Source organism: Ictalurus furcatus, chromosome 16 (genome assembly GCF_023375685.1).
Source record: "Ictalurus furcatus strain D&B chromosome 16, Billie_1.0, whole genome shotgun sequence".
Classification (NCBI taxonomy): Eukaryota; Metazoa; Chordata; class Actinopteri; order Siluriformes; family Ictaluridae; genus Ictalurus; species Ictalurus furcatus.
In genome coordinates, this window is record NC_071270.1 from 23,892,394 (window position 1) to 23,915,252 (window position 22,859).

The following is a 22,859-nucleotide window of genomic DNA, read 5'->3' on the forward strand; positions in this document are numbered from 1 at the left end:
AGACATTTTTTAGGGGGGTAGTTGGTAAATTGTTGCCATAAGGCAACAATGTGCAATGGTGGAACGCATCATGTAGTCAAAAATTACACGAAATGTATGAGATTACAATTCAATTCGATCCAAACATGTTTTGGGTGAAGTATGTTTTTAATTGAAACATAAAATTGAGAAAATAAGGTGCAGTTGCAAAGTTTTTCTTACTCTGAATGTGAAATGAATGTCAATATACTATTAGAGAAGCCTAGTGACCTGTTTCAATTCATGAATGCACGTACCTCCGTTCCATTATCGTATGTTGTTGCCGTATGGCAACGATTACATTTTAGCATTTAACGAAATACTCCAAATATTTACATTTTTTAAATGACAAAAGAATATATCTTAGCGTAACTGTTCTCAGATAGTGTTTCAAATTTTTTTGTCCTTAAAGTACTTTTGCCTAAATATTGAATAGTTCCTCAAAATTTGAGAGCCTTCTGAGTATGACTTTCACCATGTCATGTGATTGCAGAGAAGGAATTACAAACAGCACTTCCTGGTCATCTGACATGGCATTTTTTATAGTAATGTCAAATTTAAAGCCCCCCTTTTCCAGTTGCATAGGATAATAGTAATTTTGTATTATTGCTTATAAAAAAATTAAAAAAAAAAGGGAGAGAAATGAATTGTTGCTATGGCAACACCATGCAGTACAGCATGCTTAGTTAAATTTACTAAGAAATTGTTACCCTGCTTTTCTTGAGTAAATCTCACTCCAGGATTTTTTTTCAGTCTTTGTACAGTATCTCATGTGTACACACACACACACACACACACACACACGTAACCTTTATAAACTTTCACTTCTGCTGCTGCTCAATAGTTTCAACTCGATTGCAGGGTTTTGGTGTTGGATGTTGAATAAAATCAGTGGTTTTAATATCCTGTCCACAATATTTATCACACCGCCGGCTCAAACTTGTCTCATCATAAAGTAATAGAAATATATTTTTTGTTTGTTTATAATAATGGAATTGTAAAATATCCACTGAAGGCAACATTGTCACTCATTTTTTTGCTTTTGCTGTTTATACATGAGAGATAAAAAAAAAAAAAAAAACACCCCCACTTTAGGTTATTTAGGAAGACAAAATAAAGAAATAAAGTCCTTTAAAATTTTGTAGCTACATTAAGAAACTTTAAACAGGTAAAAGATACACAGCTCCTATACCTCTATGTTTTGTTGAACAGTTTGTCTTCATTAACTCTAAACATCTATGTACACTGTATTGATCTGATAAGTTCTCAACTTAAATGAATCCTTTTGATGCCAAAAAAAAAAAAAAGAAAATTGCTAAAAATATTCGTCGATCTTGAAGTTTTACTGTAAGGATACATTTAATTAACGTTTACGAAGGAGAAGGGAAGGAGTCTCCAGTGTCGGTGCTATGTGACATTTCGTTTTCTACGTTTTCTTCGGGACAGAGGACTGAAGGGAATGCTATAACAAAAGTGATAATAGCAGATAACTTGTTTCGCGGACGTTCCACGACATTAAATGTAGCTATAAACGGATAAAAATATGACATGTTATTTAATTAATAAACAACAACAACAACAACAAAAAGCTGTTGCTGGCAAACTGCTGTGGTATAAGAGCTCTACATGACATGCGGTTATAGGAAAATAATCAACTTCAGGGTGATAACAGGAGCTCCTCATCATGACAGGCCACATCACACCACATTGCTGTTGATTGTTTCCCTATAACAGCATGCCCTCTAGGCTTTTATCCCTTACTTAACATTGTCTGCTGAAATTTTTTGATCTCTACTCAACAGTTTCATAACGTGCAAATGTGTTGAGGTTCGTTTCTCATTTCTGACCATTATAATGATTTACAGTCACTGGGATTTTTAAAGTACATAAAAAAAATCACATCGATTACTTAAACGTTGCCGCCATGTTTAATATCTCATCAACCATGCGTACAAATGAGCAACGTTTACAGCTTACTGTCACAACAGCGCAGTGTTGCAGCTTGTAGCTTCACAGTTCTGATGGTGATTTGAAAATAGTGTCACACAACATGACCCAGTTCTTTCATCTAATCACATTTCGGGGTCGATATGAACTGCTAAATGCTGGCAGCATATTATTCAGTTGTCATGGCTGTGATCGATGAGATGGTCGCTGTGATATGACAATCCGTCTTCGGTTAGCATTTAGATACGTGCCTTTGCTGACATGCGTGATGGTGTAACGGCGACACGAGTTTGTACACAATAGGCTTTTTGTGCTGGTGTGACGTGCTTTTTTTCATTGTGTTTTCCAAATTTGAGAACCGCTGAACTCGGACTCGTAGTGTTTTGCCGTAATAATCGCATGTGTTAGCTATTCTTCACCGAACAGTTGTTACAAGAGCACTTGGGAGCATAGTTTACCTCAGAAGGCTAACATGGCTAACACTGAAAGGTGTATGTAGTTATAACAAATCCTTGTGAATGCCTCATGTGTCGCTTTGGTTGATGTTGTTGTTGTTGTTGTTGTTATTATTTAATTCATCTATTAGGAATAGACACAGAAGTTTATTTTGAATCAAATTTTACTCATACAAAGCTGACCTTGCTAATACGAATGGAATCTAGACATGGGCTACGTAGAAGCTCTGGTAACTAGCCTTTTAGTATTAGCCATGTTAGCTTACATTGTTATCAGAGCAAGTTCAAGCAGTTAAAAGGAATCCTCGTAAATGCTGAATGTATCATTCATGTATCTAGCTTTCGTTTTTAATTTGTTGCTATTGTCAGGATTAGACACAGACATCCTTAGCATCAAATTTCACTCATAAAAAGCTAACCATGCTAATAAGGAATAAAAGCTAGGGCTGTACCACTTAGCAGCCCTGACAACTAGCTAACTGCTTTCAGTATTAGCCATGCTAGCTTATGGTGAATGAATTTAGATTAAATGTTAGCCATTGGTTAAATTAGTTAAATGAATCCTTGTAAATGCTAAATGTACCATGCCAAGCTTTTTTTAAAAATTTTTATTAAAAACTAGCTAACTGCTTTTAGTGCTGTATTAGCTATGTTAGCTTTTAATAAGTGAAATTATGTTAGCTAGCTGAGTATTTCTTTGGAAAGAGAATGTGGATGCGTTTCTAATTTAATGAGGTAATTATGTATTTTTAGTAGCTTCCTGAGCAGCAATACCACCTTAATTATTTAATAATTCAAGATCAAATAGTTCAATGGTTTAAAAATGCATTCAGTCTTTTTTATTATTATTATTATTATTATAATTATTTAAAAAATAAATAAATAATTATCTACCCTTTTCCCTGTCTCGCCCCAACTGCCACAAAAGGACTCATGATCCTGAGTGCTGGAATTCACTAGAACAGTTAAATGGTTGTTTGGAGTCATGTGTCATCCATTAAAGTTTCCAAAGCCACAATCCATTTCCAATGCAGTCGGATTGAAAACCCATGTCTTTAATAACAAAAAGTTTTTTTGTTGTTTTTTTTAAAAAAAAGGGGAAATGGAAGGGAGGCGTAATTAACAGAAAGCAACATACTTGTGAAACTGAATACAATGACGTGAGAATTTTTCAGTTCACTTCCCTTAACAGACCATGTTTAGATGCAAACTTTCAAAACAATGCTTGTCCTTTGATTTCCAAGAAGAGAAACAAAAGGGGTTTGTTTGCGACTACAGATTATTTATTACAGTTTATGGCGTTGAGTGTGATTAAAGAGGCCAATCACGTGTTGGCTGGTGTGTGACGGTCACACACTAACTTCTCTCGATATACTGTGAGTCTGAATTTAGAGTAAAGCTTGCTGTATATAATGCTCATTAGTTGCGATAACCTTTTCACGAAGAAGCCACACAAATATCCACCCTCACACAGTATTGTCCAATGTTATTATCATTTCCAGGATTAACAGTAATTTTACTATTTTTATTCATGTTATTTAGAAATGTATGTTGGTTTATGTGGGATTTTATAGCAATATAACAGGATTATATGCTGGATGGGACGCTGGTTCACTATGCACATTCACAAACTTATTCACACCTAGGGGCAATTTAAGGTCATCAGTCCCCCAATAAGGATGTTTTTTGGGAGGTGGGAGGAAACCGGAGAACCTGAAGGAAACCCACACAAGCACAAGGAGAACCTGTGACATTATTGGTTGTTTATTGTAAATGCCCTACTACCTACAGTAACCATTTTGTGTGTGCTATTCTTCCTTAGCTGAGACCTACAGGCACAGAGGCCACACCTCTTTTACTGTTAGACAGGCACAGAGGCCACGCCTCCATCATCAAGAAACAGGCATAGAGGCCACGCCTCCTTCACTAAGCCAGGCATAGAGGCCACGCCTCCTTCACTAAGAAACAGGCATAGAGGCCACGCCTCCTTCACTAAGAAACAGGCATAGAGGCCACGCCTCCTTCACTAAGCTACAGGCATAGAGGCCACGCCTCCTTCACTAAGAGACAGACACAGAAGCCACGCCTCATTCACTAAGGGACAGGCATAGAGGCCATGCCTCCTTCATTAAGAGACAAGCATAAAGGCCACACCTCCTTCATATAAAGAGAGACATAAAGGCCACACCTCCTTCACTGAGAATGACAGGCACAAAAGCCACACCTCCTTCTCCTACAGGAACAGAGGTTACTCCTCCTTCACTGGGACTGACCAATCACTGTATATGTGGGTGGACATCATAAAAAGTGAAGCCAAACTGACATCTGCAATACAATTTTTAACTCCGCCCATTCTTATCTTACTAAACAGGACAGATGGCAAACTTTCATTTTAACATCTACATTTAAGTTACATAGTGTTCTGTAATTTAAAAAAAAATTTTTTTTACAACTTCAGTTGACACTGATATTTTTATTTTCTTTAGTGATTCATGCATGCTTTAATTTATCTCCTGTACAGCTCTCTGTCACTGTTGTAACACCCAGGACTCAAACAGACCAACTTAACATGTGTGTATTCACTCCGGTGCAGTGACAGTGTAATGAGACTCAAACTGCTGCGTACAGTAATCAATGACCGTCTGTTTCTGGGCCATGAGTCAGACGGAGAGGGACGCGAGCATTAATGTGATGGACACAGGAACCCTTCCTCCCTCCTCCCACCCCAATACTTTACCAGTATATTATTAAGGGACAGGGTTGGGGGATGGTGCTTTGACGTCAGCGGCGCACAGTAAACACTGCAGATGGCAGGCCTAAACTCTTTGTGAACTCAGAGCACTTGGCTTTGCCTCTTCTTTTGGCCATGCTGCTCCAGGAGGGTGTAGAGTTCAGTGTGCTCAGGTCGTGGAGCAGACATCTGGAGACAGCGTGACTCCAGTTTTGTCTTGAATCACAATAATGGCTGATGGGAGATCAGGTGGTCGAAAGTAGAGTGAGAATTGTGAGGGTTAAGCTGCAGCAGATTGTATTACAGTATGAAGACTTTGCTTAATTATGTGGGACAGAGGTAAAATTTCATCCCTACAGTTTAATAGGTGGTTTCCTGCCGAGGCGTCGTGCAAACAAAACGGCAGCGCCGCCCATGGCACACGCAGTTTAAACGCACACGTTTATTAAGATCTTGTACGATTTTATCTCAGAACATTGTTTCTGGTGAGCATCTATTTAAAGACGGTGAAAGATGCATCATCGTTAATCTTTTTTAATTGACTTTTAATATCTCCAAAACAATGGCTCTTGATTACCCTTCCGGGGGTTGGGGGTTCGATTTCCGCCTCTGCCCCCGTGTGTGAGGAGTTTACATGTTCTCCCCGTACTTTGGGGGTTTCCTCCGGGTACTCCAGTTTCCTCTCCCATTCCAAAGACATGCGTTGTAGGCTGATTGGCATTTCCAAATTGTCCGTAGTGTGTGATCGTGCCCTGTGATGGGTTGGCACCTCGTCCAGGGTGACCTCCATCTTGTGCCCTGAGTTCCCTGGGACAGTCTCCAGGCTCCCTACGAGCCTGTGTAGGATAAGCGGTATGGAAACTGGATGGATGGATGGATGGATCTGGGCTTCTCACTTGTGTGAGTGTGAGGGAACGACGTTTATAGCTGCTATAACGTAAGTGATAACAGGATCGCTGTGGTATAAGAGGAATAAAACACTTCGGGGCATGCTGTTTTATTGGAAAATAATCCTCATGGGGTGGTAACGTTCCATCTATTACGAAATTAAATGACATGATATTTCTACATTTTGGAATCCACCATTAATCCTAACATTAGTTCATATTGGTTCGCTATTCGTCTTCATACAAGATTGATCGAATGATGACGGCAGTACGTATGATGTACTAATGTTTCATTTCATGACATTATTTCTAAAGTAAATAATGTTAGTAAAGCAAAATAAATATTTTTGGTTTAATATATTTCTAAAACATTCCCCAGTCAAAGAGACAGTCCTGTCGACCTTTCATCCTTGAAAAAGAATGAAAGGATTGTTTTCTCGAAAAGGACACACGCTGTCCTCGTTGTTTTAATTGAACTCGGGTGACAGAGTCAATAGCGATATTGTGCGTGCTGAGAAAAAAAAAATCAAAATAAATATAAACGGTTTCAGATTAGCAGGTGTGAACTCGCCTCAGAGACAGGCATGTTTAGTGTGACTAACAAAGTGTGAATTGTGTGACAGTTCCTCCACGTCTGTATGTAAGAGGAACTGAGATTCAGTTGGAGTGTAAGGCTTTATTCATGTGATGATTATTACACCTGTCGGTTAAAGGAAATGAAAGGTTTAGGCAAACAGAGGGGAAATGAAAGGTGGATCAGGACCGAACGTTCTCTTCAATCTTCAGTTTGCGTGTGTGTGCGTGTGTGGAATGATCTCTGCCTTTATGTATACAGTACATGTGCTGATGTTGATCTTTTCATTCACATGAGGTATATGGGTAGACACTGAATATAAAAAGCATCTTAGGAGTACGGCAGGATCCAATTTAGCTGTTTAAATGAGTAAATTTTCACTATATATACTATATATATATATATATACCTACCTAAACATTGATGCAGACCAAGTACAATGCTTTATGGCAACAGCATTCTCTAATGGCAGTGGCCTCTTTCAGTTACAGTTACATTTATATAGTGATTTTACATAGTATGTGTGTGGGGATCTCTTCAACGATCACTAGTGTGTACTGTAGCATCCACCTGGATGATGCGATGGCAGCCATAGTGCGCAATAACACCCACCACACACCAGCTATTGGTGCAGAGGAGAAGGTGACGTAGCCAATTCAGGGATGGAGATTATTAGGGGGACATGATAGAGAAGGGACAATGGGGGAATTTCGCCAGGACACCGGGGTTATACCCCTACTCTTTTATGATAAGTGTCCTGGGATTCACTGTATATACTTCAGCAGGATAACGTTCCCTGAGACACTGCATAAATTGTTCAGGAACGGTTAGAGGAACATGACAAGGTGTTCAAGGTGTTGACTTGGTCTCCAAATTCCCCAGATCTCAATCCGATCGAGCATCTGTGGGATGTGCTGAACAAACAAGTTCGATCCATGGAGGCCACGGCCCTGCCGTTAATCAATCCGTGTTCTATAACATGTAAAACAGGAACATGAAAGGAGTATTCTAAAAGCGACTCATGTAAACACCTTAATCAGAATATTGTCTTATTCAGAATAAGGTCAATAATTAGAGTACTGCCGTCCATGTAAACGTAGTCAATAATGCAAGGTTGCAGGGTTGACTGTATTTGCTAATGCACATGTGTAGTGCCTAATTGCTGATTTAGCAATGATTTAAATAGATTTTTTTTTTTTTAAAAGATGCAGGTTTGCCAACTGGAAAACCAAAAGAGTCGACTCTTATCGGTGAACTGAGCCAAATGATCTGACTCACCGAAAAGAGCCGTAATTCGTTACCATCATTCTTCTGCTGGGTTGCCTGAGTCTGTGGAATGGAATTATGGACGTTAGTTGAGTATTATGGGTATTTTATTTTGACTACATGATAATTGGTATCATAGACGTGCAAAGATGTTGACGTGCGGCTTGGAAGTAGCTCTGTTTAAAAAAAAAACTGTGCGTCACCGCCTAACTGTAGCCCTATGTTTTTGATTTCACGCATCACTGATGGTTTGTCACTTAGTAAATTAGATACACACACAATTTCTCTGTTTTTTTTCGGGGAGGGCGGGGGACGATTCGTCAAACCTAAGGAATACGAGACAGGACTAAATTACAGCGAGCAGCGAGATGTAACTCAAGCAACTGGAGGCCATTGCTCATGAGGAACGGGATAAGATTCCTCAGGAACGCTGCCAGGAGCTCTGCATCTCGTTTGCAGCAGGTCATAACAGCAAAAGGAGCTCTACTAAGTACTAAAGATACTCGCCATGAAGGGGGTGAATAATTTTTGAGACTGGAGAAATCATTATGAGTCGCATTTAAAAAGTTGAATTTGAATATTTCAATTGCTTTTGTTTGATTTCTTCGTCACAAACAGCTGAAAGTCTGCAAATTTTGACAATAAACCTGATTTCCAATGGGGGGTTGAATCATTTTGATTGCAACTGCATATTAATCTCGTGTATATATTAATCATATTCTGTAGAAAAGAAGAGCTGAATTGCTGCCTATTGCTTTCAAGTTCAGTCGTATGCCCGCGCTAGCGTTTAACGATGATGTTTCTGCTGCGGTATACATCACCTGAATAAAACATAAAACCAGAATAAACACTCGTGCTGAATTACAGCTGCCTTACACTATTAAAAAAAATAGTTCTTTAGGAATTCTTTAAGGGTTCCTTGGATAATTAATGGTTCTGAGCTTCCTGAATGTATTTTGTTTTTAATAGAACCTTTAGGAGTGGTATGAAACCGAAGAAACCTTCTTTAAATGGTCTTATTGTGTCGTATCTGCATCTTTAGACGCTCATTGGGAGGTAATTTATTCTCAAGACACTAGTGGCATCCGTACCTGACACGATTGGCACTGGAAGAGATAACCAAGGGGAAATGTGACATAACTTTTAATGTGCAGATATCACAGTAGCTAAGCTATGCAGCTAACTGGCTAGGTAGCTAAGTCAGAGTAGTACGTTAGCCTAGCTGTGGCCAGATTACTGAATAGTTACCTACATTAGCAAGCTGCACGAGCTGTGAGGTTATGCTAGCTAGATCTGAACACAGTGAACACGAACCTGGACCAAAATAAGACTGTTAGCAATGGCACAAAAAGTTCACATGGAGTACATATGCTAGCATAATCGTCATGTTGGTTGAAACTGAAAAGAATGATGGGATTAATTATGGGATTAAAACAGATATTTATCATAGTTATGTAGAAATTCTGTTGTTGTTTTTTTGTTTTTTTTGTATCCTCCTTTTATTTGACATTTCTCTCATCCTGCTTACTGAATCCTGAATGATATCATCGCCTGTAACACTCTTAATTAAAATATATTCATTTAAAATGTGTGTAAATGATTACACTGATTAATTTTAATGAATATAACAGAATTATAATTCATTAATGGTGGATTAAAAAGAGAAGAGGGCCGGGTCTGACTGAAGCGTAGAGCTTAAAGCTGGAAGTGAAACAAAAAAACTACACACATACACACACACACACACACACACACACATACACACATGCACAGTTCTACACTCACGTTTATACTCACACACTCTCTCTCACCACACACACACACACACACACACACACAGGGCTGTAAGGTAATGTACAGTATAATGTACCACAGCACTGCTGAATGCTTGATTCTGATTGGTCAGAAGGTGTTGATTCATTTTCTTCGACACCATGCACTCGTTCTTATACGTTATCATTTGTACGGTGGTTTGTACGACGGACGCTGCATATAAACAGTTATAAAAAGGTGTGTAACTGTTGATATGGTCAAGTTTTCTCTAAAGGAGATGTTTCTGGAAGGAGTCTCCAGTGTCAGCGCTTCGTAACAGTCGGAGGTGGAGCTGTAACCTTTCAGACATCTTCAGGACAGAGGAGGTTACTCTGCAGTTTTTCATTAACACGACAAACTGGTTTTTTTTTTTTTTTGGTCTATTTAATGTCAAGAAAGCGATAAAAGAGACACCGCCCTGTGGGGAAGAAAAAAAAAAAAACGCAACAGAAACCTTCATAGAATTTATAATGGGAATTGTACTGGTTTTAATGGAAACTCTAATGGGCTCTGTGGATCTCTAATGGTAATTTGTTGCCTTTTATTGGTGGAAAGTTATGTCTAGTGGATACCATTACGGACCAATAATGGTAATGGTAATAATTTTAATGGTTAGCTGATGGTTTGTAATGGTATTTGTAGTGGAAACCATTAGAATTTCTGTGACGGTATCTATAGTTTTTTTTTTACAGCAGGATGGTGAGGGAACGGCTGCTATAACGTAAGATATAACGCCTCATGGACAATCCGCGACATTAAATGTAACTATAAACATATCAATAATATGATGTGTTATTCTTTCATTAATAATAATATTTGATTAAATATATTTATACTGTATATAACTTTCCCAGAAATCTTTCTGTGCTACACTGCCATATTTCCCCCCCACTTTTACATATAATATTTATATATACAATGATTTTATTTCTATACTGCTGCTCCCATCATCCATCTCTCTCTCTCTCTCTCTCTCTCTCTCTCTCTCTCTACCTTTGGAGACACGAGTGCTAGGACTGTGAATAAACATTGCACCAATCCCAATTAATCAGAAATATGCTTAAATAAACCTATTTCCATCCATCCATCCATCCATCTTCTACCGCTTACACCTTTTTCAGGGTCACAGGGAACCTGGAGCCTATCCCAGGGAGCATAAACCTATTTCCTCTGTAATAATTATGGAAAAGATGTGCATTTGAAGAAAAAAAAAAAAAAGGTTGCTGCATTGCGTACTGGAGAACCGAAAAAGGCTGATATGAGCTTGTAGAGACGCTTGGAGAGTGCGCTGTTTGAACAAATCTCACACACTTTTTTGAACGATTGCTTTTACTTTGTTTTTCATTCCTTCATGCTGAACAGCCACGGAGTAGAGGTGGTGGAATGGTAACAATTAATTTATGATATTAAATGATGTATAATATACCGCTGCAGTCGTGCGAGGGTTTGTTTAATTATTCAGTTTGGGAACCTGCTGGAATATTGTATAATGGACTTGTTAAGACAATTTCTCTCAGCCTAAAATAGTTCATTTCGAACAATAGAGAAGCACAGTTTTCTCCGAATTTCAAAAAGTAGACGAGGCTGTTATGTGCGAATAGACACTTTCTTTTTCCGTCATGTCATCGCAGTGCTTGCTGAACGTATGACTACGGTATGTCCATGTATAGACAAACTATATCGCCACACGTCATTAGAGGGCGTAGAGACAGAAGCCGAACTCACAGACCACGTAACGCTGGATTGTCATCTCTGACCTAAAAGTAGGCCATGGCACTATTTTCCACTTATTCCACAGCCAAGCGCACACAACCTGTCACAACGAGCCTCCAATGGAGGCAAAATTTACCCCCCACTCCCACAAGTCTACGAACACGTCGCCTTCGACACCCATCCATCCATCCAGTCATCCATCCATCCAGCCATCCATCCAATCATCCATCCATCCATGCATCCATCCATCCATCCATCCAGTCATCCATCCATCCATTCAGCCATCTATCCATCTAGCCATCCAATCATCCATCCCTCCATCCATCCATCCAGCCATCCATCCATCCATCCAGTCATCCATCCAGTCATCCATCCATCCATTCAGCCATCTATCCATCTAGCCATCCAATCATCCATCCCTCCATCCATCCATCCAGCCATCCATCCATCCATCCAGTCATCCATCCAGTCATCCATCCATCCATCCATCCTCCCATCCATCCATCCATCCATCCATCCCACTCCAGCGTGCATACTTCAATCTGAATAGAGCTCACCGCCACATCTGTGTGCAGTCAATCATTTATAAGGTTATTGTCTTGGCAGTTTGAACAAGAACATGATTTAATGCGTTCAGATACAGAGGAAAAAGAACACGTGAGCGGAAAGACAGTGCTGCCGAGGGGTTTTTGTTCTTAAACACGATGGCAAACATGTGATTCGTATTAATGCTGTCAAATATACAGTACTTGTAAATCTTATTTCGGTCCTCATTGGAAAAAAAGTAACTAGCAGCGTATCCCTATATAGGTTACTTGATAGATCGTGCTAGCTCACGGGCCAGCTGAAAGTCTGCACTACAAGGGTGAGAGAAGATTCACGCACACACACACACACACACCTAAATAGAGGAAGCGTTTACACAACTTAAAGCAGGATATAAGAGTTATGTTAGCAAATTTCTTTTACTAAAAGTTAGCTATGCTAGTCAGATCAGCTAGCTGCATTATCTTATTTAGCTTATTTAGCATCCTAGTAGTGGGAGCAGCCAACAGGGTGGAAAAGTGATGTCTACAGGCAAGGACATTCACCCTGCATCTGTTTTCGTTTCGCACCCTGTCAGGCTCTGTGTGCATCTGTGTGCATCTGTGTGTGTGTGTGTGTGTGTGTGATTCGCTTTGGGGCAACACAAGAATGCAGAATTCAGGAGGAATAAGTAAACATGTAAGAAGAGAATACACATAGAAAACAAATAACGTGGTAGCTAGGTCTGGACTGAATGGGAACAGCGTTGTGTGTGTGTGTGTGTGAGAGAGTGTTTTGTGTGCATTTGACTACCCTGGATTTGAATGGTTCACTTTCGCATGTACAAAAGTGTATTTAGTATCTGCCTGTTTATTCTACTTGTGTACTTCAAGTGTCATTGTTTGCTGAGGAAGAACAGAGTGTATGTTCGTGTGAGTGTGTGTGTGTGTGTGTGTTACGTTATTCATATTTGCATACTGGTTCATAATAGGTTTCGCATCACCACTGCATTGCTTTCTGGACATTTGTTTTAGTGTTCAGGAATATTAAAGTCTTGAAAACACCAGACTTTACAGAAACACTACTCTAATTGGAATCTGGCTCTGTCACATGTTTTTTTTTTTTTTAAATTAAAAAAAAAAAAAAAAAACCCCAGATACGATCAAACAGCAGGAGGTAGTTTTCCAGTAAATAGAAAATGAACTCTTGATACTGGCACTGTCAGAGAAAATTTTGAAATCGTTTGAATCAGCAAGGGGGATTGAAAAGTGTTTGGAAACAGAAATTCAGTCTTACACCAAATTCTCACAAGATTATCCCTGTTCCAAGCCAACCATGTCAAATGAACACACACGGACCCGCTCTAACCCACAAGAGGTTCATACTCATGCTGTTGTGTTATTTTAACCACTGATTTTACTACACACATCTATTTGTCATGAAATCTAATGTGTGACTCTTATTTATCCTTCAGGAACCCATGCCTTTGGCTGTGTGAGAAGTGTTGGCTTATGCAACGAAGAAACAGTGGGACAATCTGGTGCCCAGAAGTCTGAAAAGTGTGTATATGTGTGCATGATGTCTGACCAGCTGTAGGAGAAGAGAAATTTACAAAGTAAGAACTGCAGGAGTGTTGAATAACATCCGATGATCGCACCTGGTGGAATATCGCGGATCGCTCACTTTATAACATGTGGGTGGACATAGAGGTGCTTTTGCTCGATCTACAGTCTTTCCTTCAGCACTGACTGGCTCACTTTAACCGTCACGTTCTGGGGGGAGGGGGGGTGTCCCCTGGTATGACCCCCCAGCGACTGGGACATTAAGAGGGTTGGAGTTGGTCTTCTTACAGAATGTTCTGCTAGTAATGAACGCCAATTCGTAATAGTTGATCATAGTTAATAGTTGATCTTCTCTTCGGACTGGGGTGGCGCCACTACAATTGACTTGTGCTTGTCCGATTTGCGCCTCTATCCGAACCACAACTTGGGACTTTGTCCACCTTTTGTCTGTACTTTCTAGGTGTTGTGGAGTGTGTGTGTGTGTGTGTGTGTGTATAACCCATAATTGACCATGGGGTGCCGGCAGAGTTCTGAGGAAAAAGAAGCAGCCAGGCGCTCGAGGCGCATCGACCGGCACCTTCGCTCGGAGAGCCAGCGACAGCGACGCGAGATCAAGCTGCTGCTCCTCGGTACCAGCAACTCGGGCAAGAGTACCATCGTCAAGCAAATGAAGATCATCCACAGTGGTGGCTTCAATCTTGAAGCCTGCAAGGAATACAAACCGTTGATCCTTTACAATGCCATCGATTCGCTCACACGCATCATCCGAGCTCTCGCCACGCTCAAGATCGATTTCCACAACCCTGACCGGGCCTACGACGCGGTCCAACTCTTCGCCCTCACGGGTCCTGCCGAGAGCAAGGGGGAGATCACACCCGAGCTTCTCGGCGTGATGAAACGCTTGTGGGGCGATTCAGGAGTTCAGGAGTGTTTCCAGCGCTCCAACGAGTATCACCTTGAGGACAACACTGCCTACTACCTGAACGACCTGGACAGAATCTCGGCACCCGAGTACATCCCGACCGTTGAGGACATCCTGCGTTCCCGTGACATGACCACCGGCATCGTTGAGAACAAGTTTACCTTCAAAGAGCTCACCTTCAAGATGGTGGATGTGGGTGGGCAGCGCTCAGAGAGAAAGAAGTGGATCCACTGCTTCGAGGGCGTAACTGCGATTATATTCTGCGTGGAGCTGAGTGGCTACGACCTCAAGCTTTATGAAGACAACCAGACGGTAAGAACTTTTTCAAATGATCTGTGTTACAAAGTGATCTGGGTCGCAATGCGATAAAGCTAGTCAACAGGCCTGAAGTTTCGCAATGGGCTTGGATAAAACCACATGGGGGGGTGGGGGGAAGCAGAGAGGGTACACAAGATAATGCAAACACAGCCACACAAGCCTGACATTATCAGCGCTCTACTGTTATCATCATAGCAAATCCATCCTGCTGCTCACCCACAATGCTCCAGCTTCTCTATCTTCTTTATTTCATATTTCCTGTTCACAGTGTTCTGCTCTCACGCTCATGACTCTTACGAGAACCGACAACAGTATGCCTGGTCTCCGCTAATAATTTGCAGATGATATTTACATTGGCCATGCTGAATCTGATACGCTGGGTTGACTCTGTGGTTAAATAAAGGTGTGTTTGCGGATGGACCGATCGCAGTCCTTTCCCTCGTTTTTGAAACCGGCTATCCCGAGATTTCTTTGATCCTCGACGAGTATGTCGTTAGCCTGGAATATCAATTAAAGTGTTTGGGAGTTAAAAATAAGTGTTCTGTGAGTCACAAGGGGGGAATATGTACAAGAGTGATAATTGAGTTCACAGTGCAAAGTGTTAGGGTGTACCTGCGAGACTTAGCAGCTTTGGCACCTTGGGGAAATCGCAGATGCGAAAAGTTTTCAATGTCCTGCTCCGTTTGAGAAAGCAGACAAAGTTTGGAAATTAAATTCGACGATCAGGCGGAGGAATGGTGGGAAGGTTTTCCTTCGAAAGCTCTTTCACACTCAGTGTCCTTTATCTCTCAGTTAAACGCTGCCTCAGAACAGTCACAGTCTTCGAATGTGAGTCATAAGTGTTAATCTAAATCTGGTCGACGAGTGCACGGTGTAGCTACAGGCTTTTCCACAAGTATGTTAACACAAATGATTCATCACCCCTTTTAAGATTGAAGTGGAGCATGAGCTGTTAAATGGATTTGACTGTCTTGTGAATATCTGGATAGTTTGAGAAGTAATACGATCTACAGTCTGTGGTTTATACGTTACATGCTTCCAACTGTGTGTACAATTAAACTCATTTGAAGCTTCCACTACTATTTCTCACTTCATAAATCCAATCCTGAAGCAAGCAGTTAGATGAGAGTGTTTCAAAGCCGAGGCGTGGACTGATGATCGACCAATACCAGCATTTCATTTGTTTGGTTGACATTATTTCTGAAACATTCAGTGAAAACAGAAGAGGCGGGGCTTACGGCACCTTCAGTAAAATAAACAGCATGAGTCTGCCTGGGGGGGTTGGGGGTTGTTGCACAGTGGCTTCGCTCCTCCAGGGTTGGGTTCAAAACAGAAGCGGTGGGGATTACTGCCGGGGATGGGTTCAAATCCTGCCTCCGCCCTGGGAGTGCGGAGCTTGCATGTTCTCCAGGTTTCCTCCATGAACTCCGGTTTCCTCCTGCAGTCCAAAGACATGCGTTGAAAGCTGATTCGCATCTCTAAGTTGTCCGTAGTGTGTGAATGTGTGTGTGAGTGTGTGATTGCGCACTGCGATGGGTTGGAACCCTGCTCCGGGTGTCCTCCACCCTGTGCCCCGAGTTCCCAGGGATATGTTCCAGGCTCAACCAGGACCCTGGAAAATGGATGGATGGAATCTGTCTAGCACTATTCTTAGTAATGAACTGAAATCTTTAGACTTACACTGGTGTAGTGGGTCACCTCAAAGATCAGTGACAAAAACCTGTGTGAGTCTTCACTTTATATTACATTTAGTTCATTTTGCTGACTTACAATTAAGACCAGGTACAGTACAACTCAGCAACATGGCAGTTCTGGGATTTGAGCTCCAAACTTTCCGATCAGTCTCAGCTCAATAACCACTTAATCACTGAGCTACCTAATCACTGCACATGTTCTCTCAGTGTCTGTATGGGCTTTCCCTGGGCTCTTCCTCCCACGTCCCAAAAACATGTCATAGAAAACATAGAATTTATAATATAAGCATAACAGTAGTGTAATTATGCACATACCCAGAAATACGATACTGGACAATCGACAATGTACTAATGTAAATAAATAATCTATGATTCTATAATCCTGTACTAAATCGTTTAGTGAGAAAGTGACTAAATATTCCACTAAATATTACAGTCATCCATGACAAAACATAATTACAGATAGTTCACAGATCGTAAACCATTTAACTGCTGAACTCTTATTATTATTCTTTATTTATAACCGTTGATACCACATACAGTTTTGCACTCAGGTCTCCTTTAGTGAACAGTGGATCAGTTCAACAAAACAGACTTCATTTAATGAACTATAATGAACTATAATGAACTCCCCTTCACTTTCACACTATCCGTTATTACCCAGATGAGGACGGGTTCCCTTCTGATTCTGGTTCCTCTCAACGTTTCTTCCTCATATCATCTCAGGGAGTTTTTCCTCACCACAGTCGCCTCCGTCTCGCTCAATAGGGATAAATTCGCGCGCTTAAAATCTCTATCCTGTGTTTATATGTTTCTGTAAAGCTGCTTTGAGACGATGTCCATTGTAAAAAGCGCTATACGAATACAATCGAATTGAATTGAACTGTGTGAGTTTAGAACGCAGCCATAAAAAGTACACCGTGAAGGGTCCATAATAGGGTTGTGCGACCATTTAAAGATTAAAACTCAGTTGTTGTCTCCAGAATGGCTTCCTAAGGTTTGTTGCAGGCTAAGAGATCTTCTTAACACAGCAGTAATGAGATTATTGAAGGACTTCTGGAGCTGTTAGTTGCGCTAACGCCGTGGGCTACTGGATCAACGCTTCATGACTCGTCCGAGTGTTTAGTCTGAGAAGCGATTTGGGTAAAACTGGCGTTGTAAATTAAAGAAGTGTCATGGCCAGTGAGCTGGCACGTGTAAATCGATACAATGACAGGACGTGTTCTCGAGTTGTGATGGAAAAAAAGAAATAAGTAAAGGCAAGCTTTAAATGTCTGGCGGAACCTTTCCATTGGGACAGTAATTATAATTTAATGACGCATGTACTCTTCTGTCTCTGTCACACCGCACATCCTTTTTTCGATCCTTTTCTTTTCGTTGACCCACCCCTCTTATACAAAAAAAAAGAAATGAAAAAAAAAAGAGGAGCGGGTCGTCACAGTAACTGTTGCCTAGCAACAGGGTAGTCCAACGCTCTTAATCCTGGGCTGTTGACAATGAGCTGTTACGGAGGGACAAATGGGGAAAGAGGAGGATGGGCTAAGAGAGGGAGAGATGAGGAGGAAAGGATGTAGGAAAGGAAAGGAAGCGAGATAGAGAATGAGTGAGTGTGTGTGTGTGTGTGTGTGTGTGCGACAGGCAAGCAGGCAGCATGTGCCCGTGTGGACTTGGGCAGGGCCCGAGAGAGAGCTGCATTGCGCAACCTAGCCAGAGAGACAGAGAGAGAAAGGGAGGGAGGGAGAGAGAGAGAGAGAGAGAGAGAGAGAGAGAGACTCTTTGGATCTGGGTCATGGGAGAAAAGCAAGCAGGCATCTCAGGAGGCCGCGTTTGGCTTTGGTACTCGCTTCAGTCACGGAAGACCACTGGCTACAAAGCATCTTTTCTCTTCTTACCTAATAAACGACAGCTGCTTATGCTCATCCTCAGTCGGGACGAGTTTTCCGAGCTCAATCCTGCTTTGTTTTTTTTTTTTGTTTTTTTTTTCCCCCCCGTTTGTCCTGTCTCGGTTTCAGAATGATGGCTAGACCTCAAACTCCTGACCTACATTCAAAGATTTGCGGTAATGACGCTTATGCAATGTACGCTGTTGGCTATAATATCCTGCTTCCATTTACACAAGGCCGAGACTCGACAATCTGTGGAGAAAGTTCAGGATGTACAGTAGTTGCGCTAACTTCGTTGTGCCATTTGATTTTTCGATTGCGAAAGCCTACCAGGCTCCAAACAGCTCAAGTGGGTTACGGTTTATTTTAAAAAAAATGTACAAAAAAAAAAAAAGCGTTCAAAAGCTCTTGTAGGGTTAAAAAAAAATGACACAAGCCATTTAGTGCTGCTGTGCGATTTGTACGCAGAATGAATATCGCATCATAACGCAAAATACTCAAATAAATTATACTTGAAGACATTTTTCATACTGTTTTGGTTATATTTTATATCTACAAAAATATGACCCCAAAAAAACAACAACCCCAAAATAAAATCCAATTAGCCGTGCAGTACGTCTGACGATATCCACAATATTGATAGAGAAATGTACATCATATATCTTTTTTCATATAAATGACACAAAGTTTCCACAATTTCACATTAATGTCAATGAGACATAGTGAGGAGTGAGAGAACGAGTGCGTGCAGTAAAGGGATACCGGGCGAGTCAGACAGACTGCTTATGGTTCTCCCTTTCCTTTTAAGGCAAAGATAAACCACGTAGTCGTTGGAGGCACGTAATCAGCAGGACAGCACGTTTTTTATAAACAGTTACTAGATTTACGTCACATGAACGGACTCACAAACATGGCTGTATTTTAGAATAGAGACAAAGAGAAGACGTGTTTGGCATTTAATGTATCAGGTTTAAAAAAAAAAAAAAAAAAAACCTTAATAGAAAATACACTTAATGTCTGGGTTCTGCTTCAATTAATGAATAAATGTGAATTTTTTTTTTTTTTAAATTCACACTAGATAGTGTTAGAGCTGAACATTGTGATGGTTTATTGAATATTAATTAAAAACCCTCTCAGAGATCCTGTCAGGTTAGCTAATTTTAACAGGCTCTATTCTTGTTTCATCTGACCGTAGAACCCGATCCCATTTGAAGGTCCAGTAGTGTCTGGCAAACTGAAGACGCTCGAGTTTGTTTTGGATGAGAGTAGAGGCTTTTTTCTTGAAACCCTTCCAAACAACTTGTGGTGATGTAGGTGACTTCAGATTGTAGTTTTGGAGACTTTCTGACCCCAAGACACATCTAACCTCTGCAATTCTCCAGCTGTGATCCTTGGAGATTTTTTTGGCCACTCGAACCGTCCTCTTCACAGTGTGTTGAGACGATATAGACACACGTCCGATTCCAGGTCGATTCATAACATTTCCAGTTGACTGGAACTTCTTAATTATTGTCCTGATGGTGGAAATGGGCATTTTCAATGCTTGTGTTATTTTCTTATAGCCACGCCCCATTTTGTGAAGCTCAACAACCTTTTGCCGCACATCACAGCTATATGCCTTACTCTTACCTATTGTTATGAATGACTAAGTGAGTTTGGCCTGTGTGTTACCTCATATTTATACCCCTGTGAAACAGGAAATCATGGTTGAACCATGGTGTACTAAAAAAATGTTTAAATATCAATGGGAATATACTTCAAATATATTTTTCTCATATTAATTCATAGGGGTGCCAATAATTGTGGCATACATATATTTAACAAAATATATATTTTTTGGATAAACCTGCATTGCGTTTGCAATTGTTTAATATCCATGAGAGCAGAGTATGTTTGTGAATTTTTTCCAACAAAAGATCAAAAGGTTAAACAATAAACTCAATTTTTTTCACAGCCTTCTTTGCTCATATTTACCATATAAGGGTGCCAATATTAGTGGAGGGCAGTGTAACTTAAAATTGCCTCAGAAATCCTGCTGAACTCATTTTAGCTAGCTAGTATCATAAGTATGAACCTTTTCTCAAAATGACTTAAAAATGGCATAAAAACAAATGATTGCGTTGGAAGGTTTTGTCCTGTCGTGCTAGCCGTAGCTAGCAGGGAAAATCCTCTCAGTAGGCTGTCAGATTAGTTTAGTTTAGCAGATTTATGCTAGCAGTGAAGATAATGAACATTTATAACTATAACTCTTTCTGCTTTTAACACGTTTGCTCCATTAAATCATCAAACCCACGGACCTACATCCAGTAACTTCATGGAAAACCATGCCAAAGGATTAAGCTAATATTGCGTTACTAGGCCGAGGGGTAGAAGTATGGAATCATCCACAGTTTCTTGGAATTTAGGAGGGTAAGCTCTTGCACAATATTAGTTTCATTAGTTTGATCAGAGTGATCTTTAAGTAACACAGTGTTCTCGAGATGAAGGGTAAAGGGCATTGGATGTGCAGACGGAGATTAAGAAATACCGGACGGTCCGATCATTAACAGGTGCAGTGTAAGACGCATCACCATCTCTCTAGAAATCCCTTTAAGAAGATTGGATTTTTCTGACAGCCGGGGCGTCGGATCACACAGGATACCCGTCTTTATTGGAAACAAAGCTTGAGCATGCTGGTGAAGTGCTTCATTATTTCTTAATTAGCACCTGTGCGTGAATGTAGAGTGCTGGTGGGGGGCACAAAAAGCATCCCAGGGGGTGTGCTTCCACCCCATACATCCTATCCTTCTCATCTCTCTATCTCTCTCTTTTACTCTTTCTCTCTCTCACATTCCCACCTGTATTTTTGCTGTTGTGACTTTGACGGTGATGGAGATTAGAGAAATCCCCTTGTTGATTTGGAGGGACCCTAACAAGCCCCCTAGACGCCCCAAGATTTGGTGTGGGGTGGTGTGATGTTGAGCTGAGCTCTCTCTGAGGGCCTCCTTCATCTGGGTGGGTCTCTCACCAGCTCAGCCATGACACACAAAACACACACACACACACACACACACGCGCACGCACACACACGCACGCACGCACGCACACACACACACACGCATAGATCTCTGTGTGCGACCCCTCCCTCTTTCCCTTTATCAACAGTAACTCAACCCATTTTCCAGACGTGTGTGACGTGCTGTTTCGAGAAGAACACATGTCCGGAGGATGATCTAATTTTTAGAGATTATAATCATTACGCTTCTCTGATAGATTTCACATGAGACAGTGAAGACTGTGAAGATTAAGGTTCATGCATTTCTCATATGAGCTAAAGCTTACCCCAACTAAGCTACACAGCTGAACCGGACATATAATTTGACGCTGCCTGTCAATCTCACTAAAGGAGACATGGTTAGTCTGTTAGCCTGTTAGTCTCAGTGAAAGAGGCGTGGCCTCTGTGTCTACTAGTCTTAGTGAAAGAGGCGTGGCTTCTGTGTCTGTTAGAATCAGTGAAAGAGGTGTGGCCTCTGTGTCTATTAGTCTTAGTGAAGGAGGTGTGGCCTCTGTGTCTGTTAGTCTCAGTGAAAGAGGCATGGCCTCTGTGTCTGTTAGTCTCATTGAAAGAGGCGTGGCCTCTGTTCCTGTTAGTCTCAGTGAAGGAGGCATGGCCTCTGTGTCTGTTAGTCTCAGTGAAGGAGGCGTGGCCTCTGTGTCTGTTAGTCTCAGTGAAAGAGGCATGGCCTCTGTGTCTGTTAGTCTCATTGAAAGAGGCGTGGCCTCTGTTCCTGTTAGTCTCAGTGAAGGAGGCATGGCCTCTGTGTCTGTTAGTCTCAGTGAAGGAGGCGTGGCCTCTGTGTCTATTAGTCTCAGTGAAGGAGGCGTGGCCTCTGTGTCTATTAGTCTCAGTGAAGGAGGCGTGGCCTCTGTTCCTGTTAGTCTCAGTGAAGGAGGTGTGGCCTCTCTGTCTGTTATTTCTCAGTGAAGGAGGCGTGGCCTCTGTGTCTGTTAGTCTCAGTGAAGGAGGCATGGCCTCTGTGTCTGTTAGTCTCAGTGAAGGAGGCGTGGCCTCTGTGTCTGTTAGTCTCAGTGAATGAGGCGTGGCCTCTGTGTCTGTTAGTCTCAGTGAAGGAGGCGTGGCCTCTGTGTCTGTTAGTCTCAGTGAAGGAGGCGTGGGATCTGTGTCTGTTAGTCTCAGTGAAGGAGGCGTGGCCTCTGTGTCTGTTAGTCTCAGTGAAGGAGGCGTGGCCTCTGTTCCTGTTAGTCTCAGTGAAGGAGGCATGGCCTCTGTGTCTGTTAGTCTCAGTGAAGGAGGCGTGGCTTCTGTGTCTGTTAGTCTCAGTGAAGGAAGCGTGGCCTCTGTGTCTGTTAGTCTCAGTGAAGGAGAAATGGCCTCTGTGTCTGTTAGTCTCAGTGAAGGAGGCGTGGCCTCTGTGTCTGTTAGTCTCAGTGAAGGAGAAATGGCCTCTGTTCCTGTTAGTCTCACTGAAGGAGGCGTGGCCTCTCTGTCTGTTAGTCTCAGTGAAGGAGGCGTGGCCTCTGTGTCTGTTAGTCTCAGTGAAGGAGGCATGGG

General features: G+C 41.4%; 1 protein-coding gene across 1 annotated transcript in view; it reads left to right on the plus strand.

Annotated features, from left to right (window-relative positions):
- gnaz (guanine nucleotide binding protein (G protein), alpha z polypeptide) overlaps positions 1 to 22,859 on the plus strand; it is a 56,517-nt gene that overhangs the window by 22,833 nt on the left and 10,825 nt on the right. The window contains exon 2 of the mRNA XM_053644825.1: positions 13,403 to 14,724. Coding sequence (XP_053500800.1) covers positions 14,002 to 14,724 — 723 coding nt within the window. The 5' untranslated portion in view covers positions 13,403 to 14,001. The remainder of the gene's footprint in view (positions 1 to 13,402; positions 14,725 to 22,859) is intronic.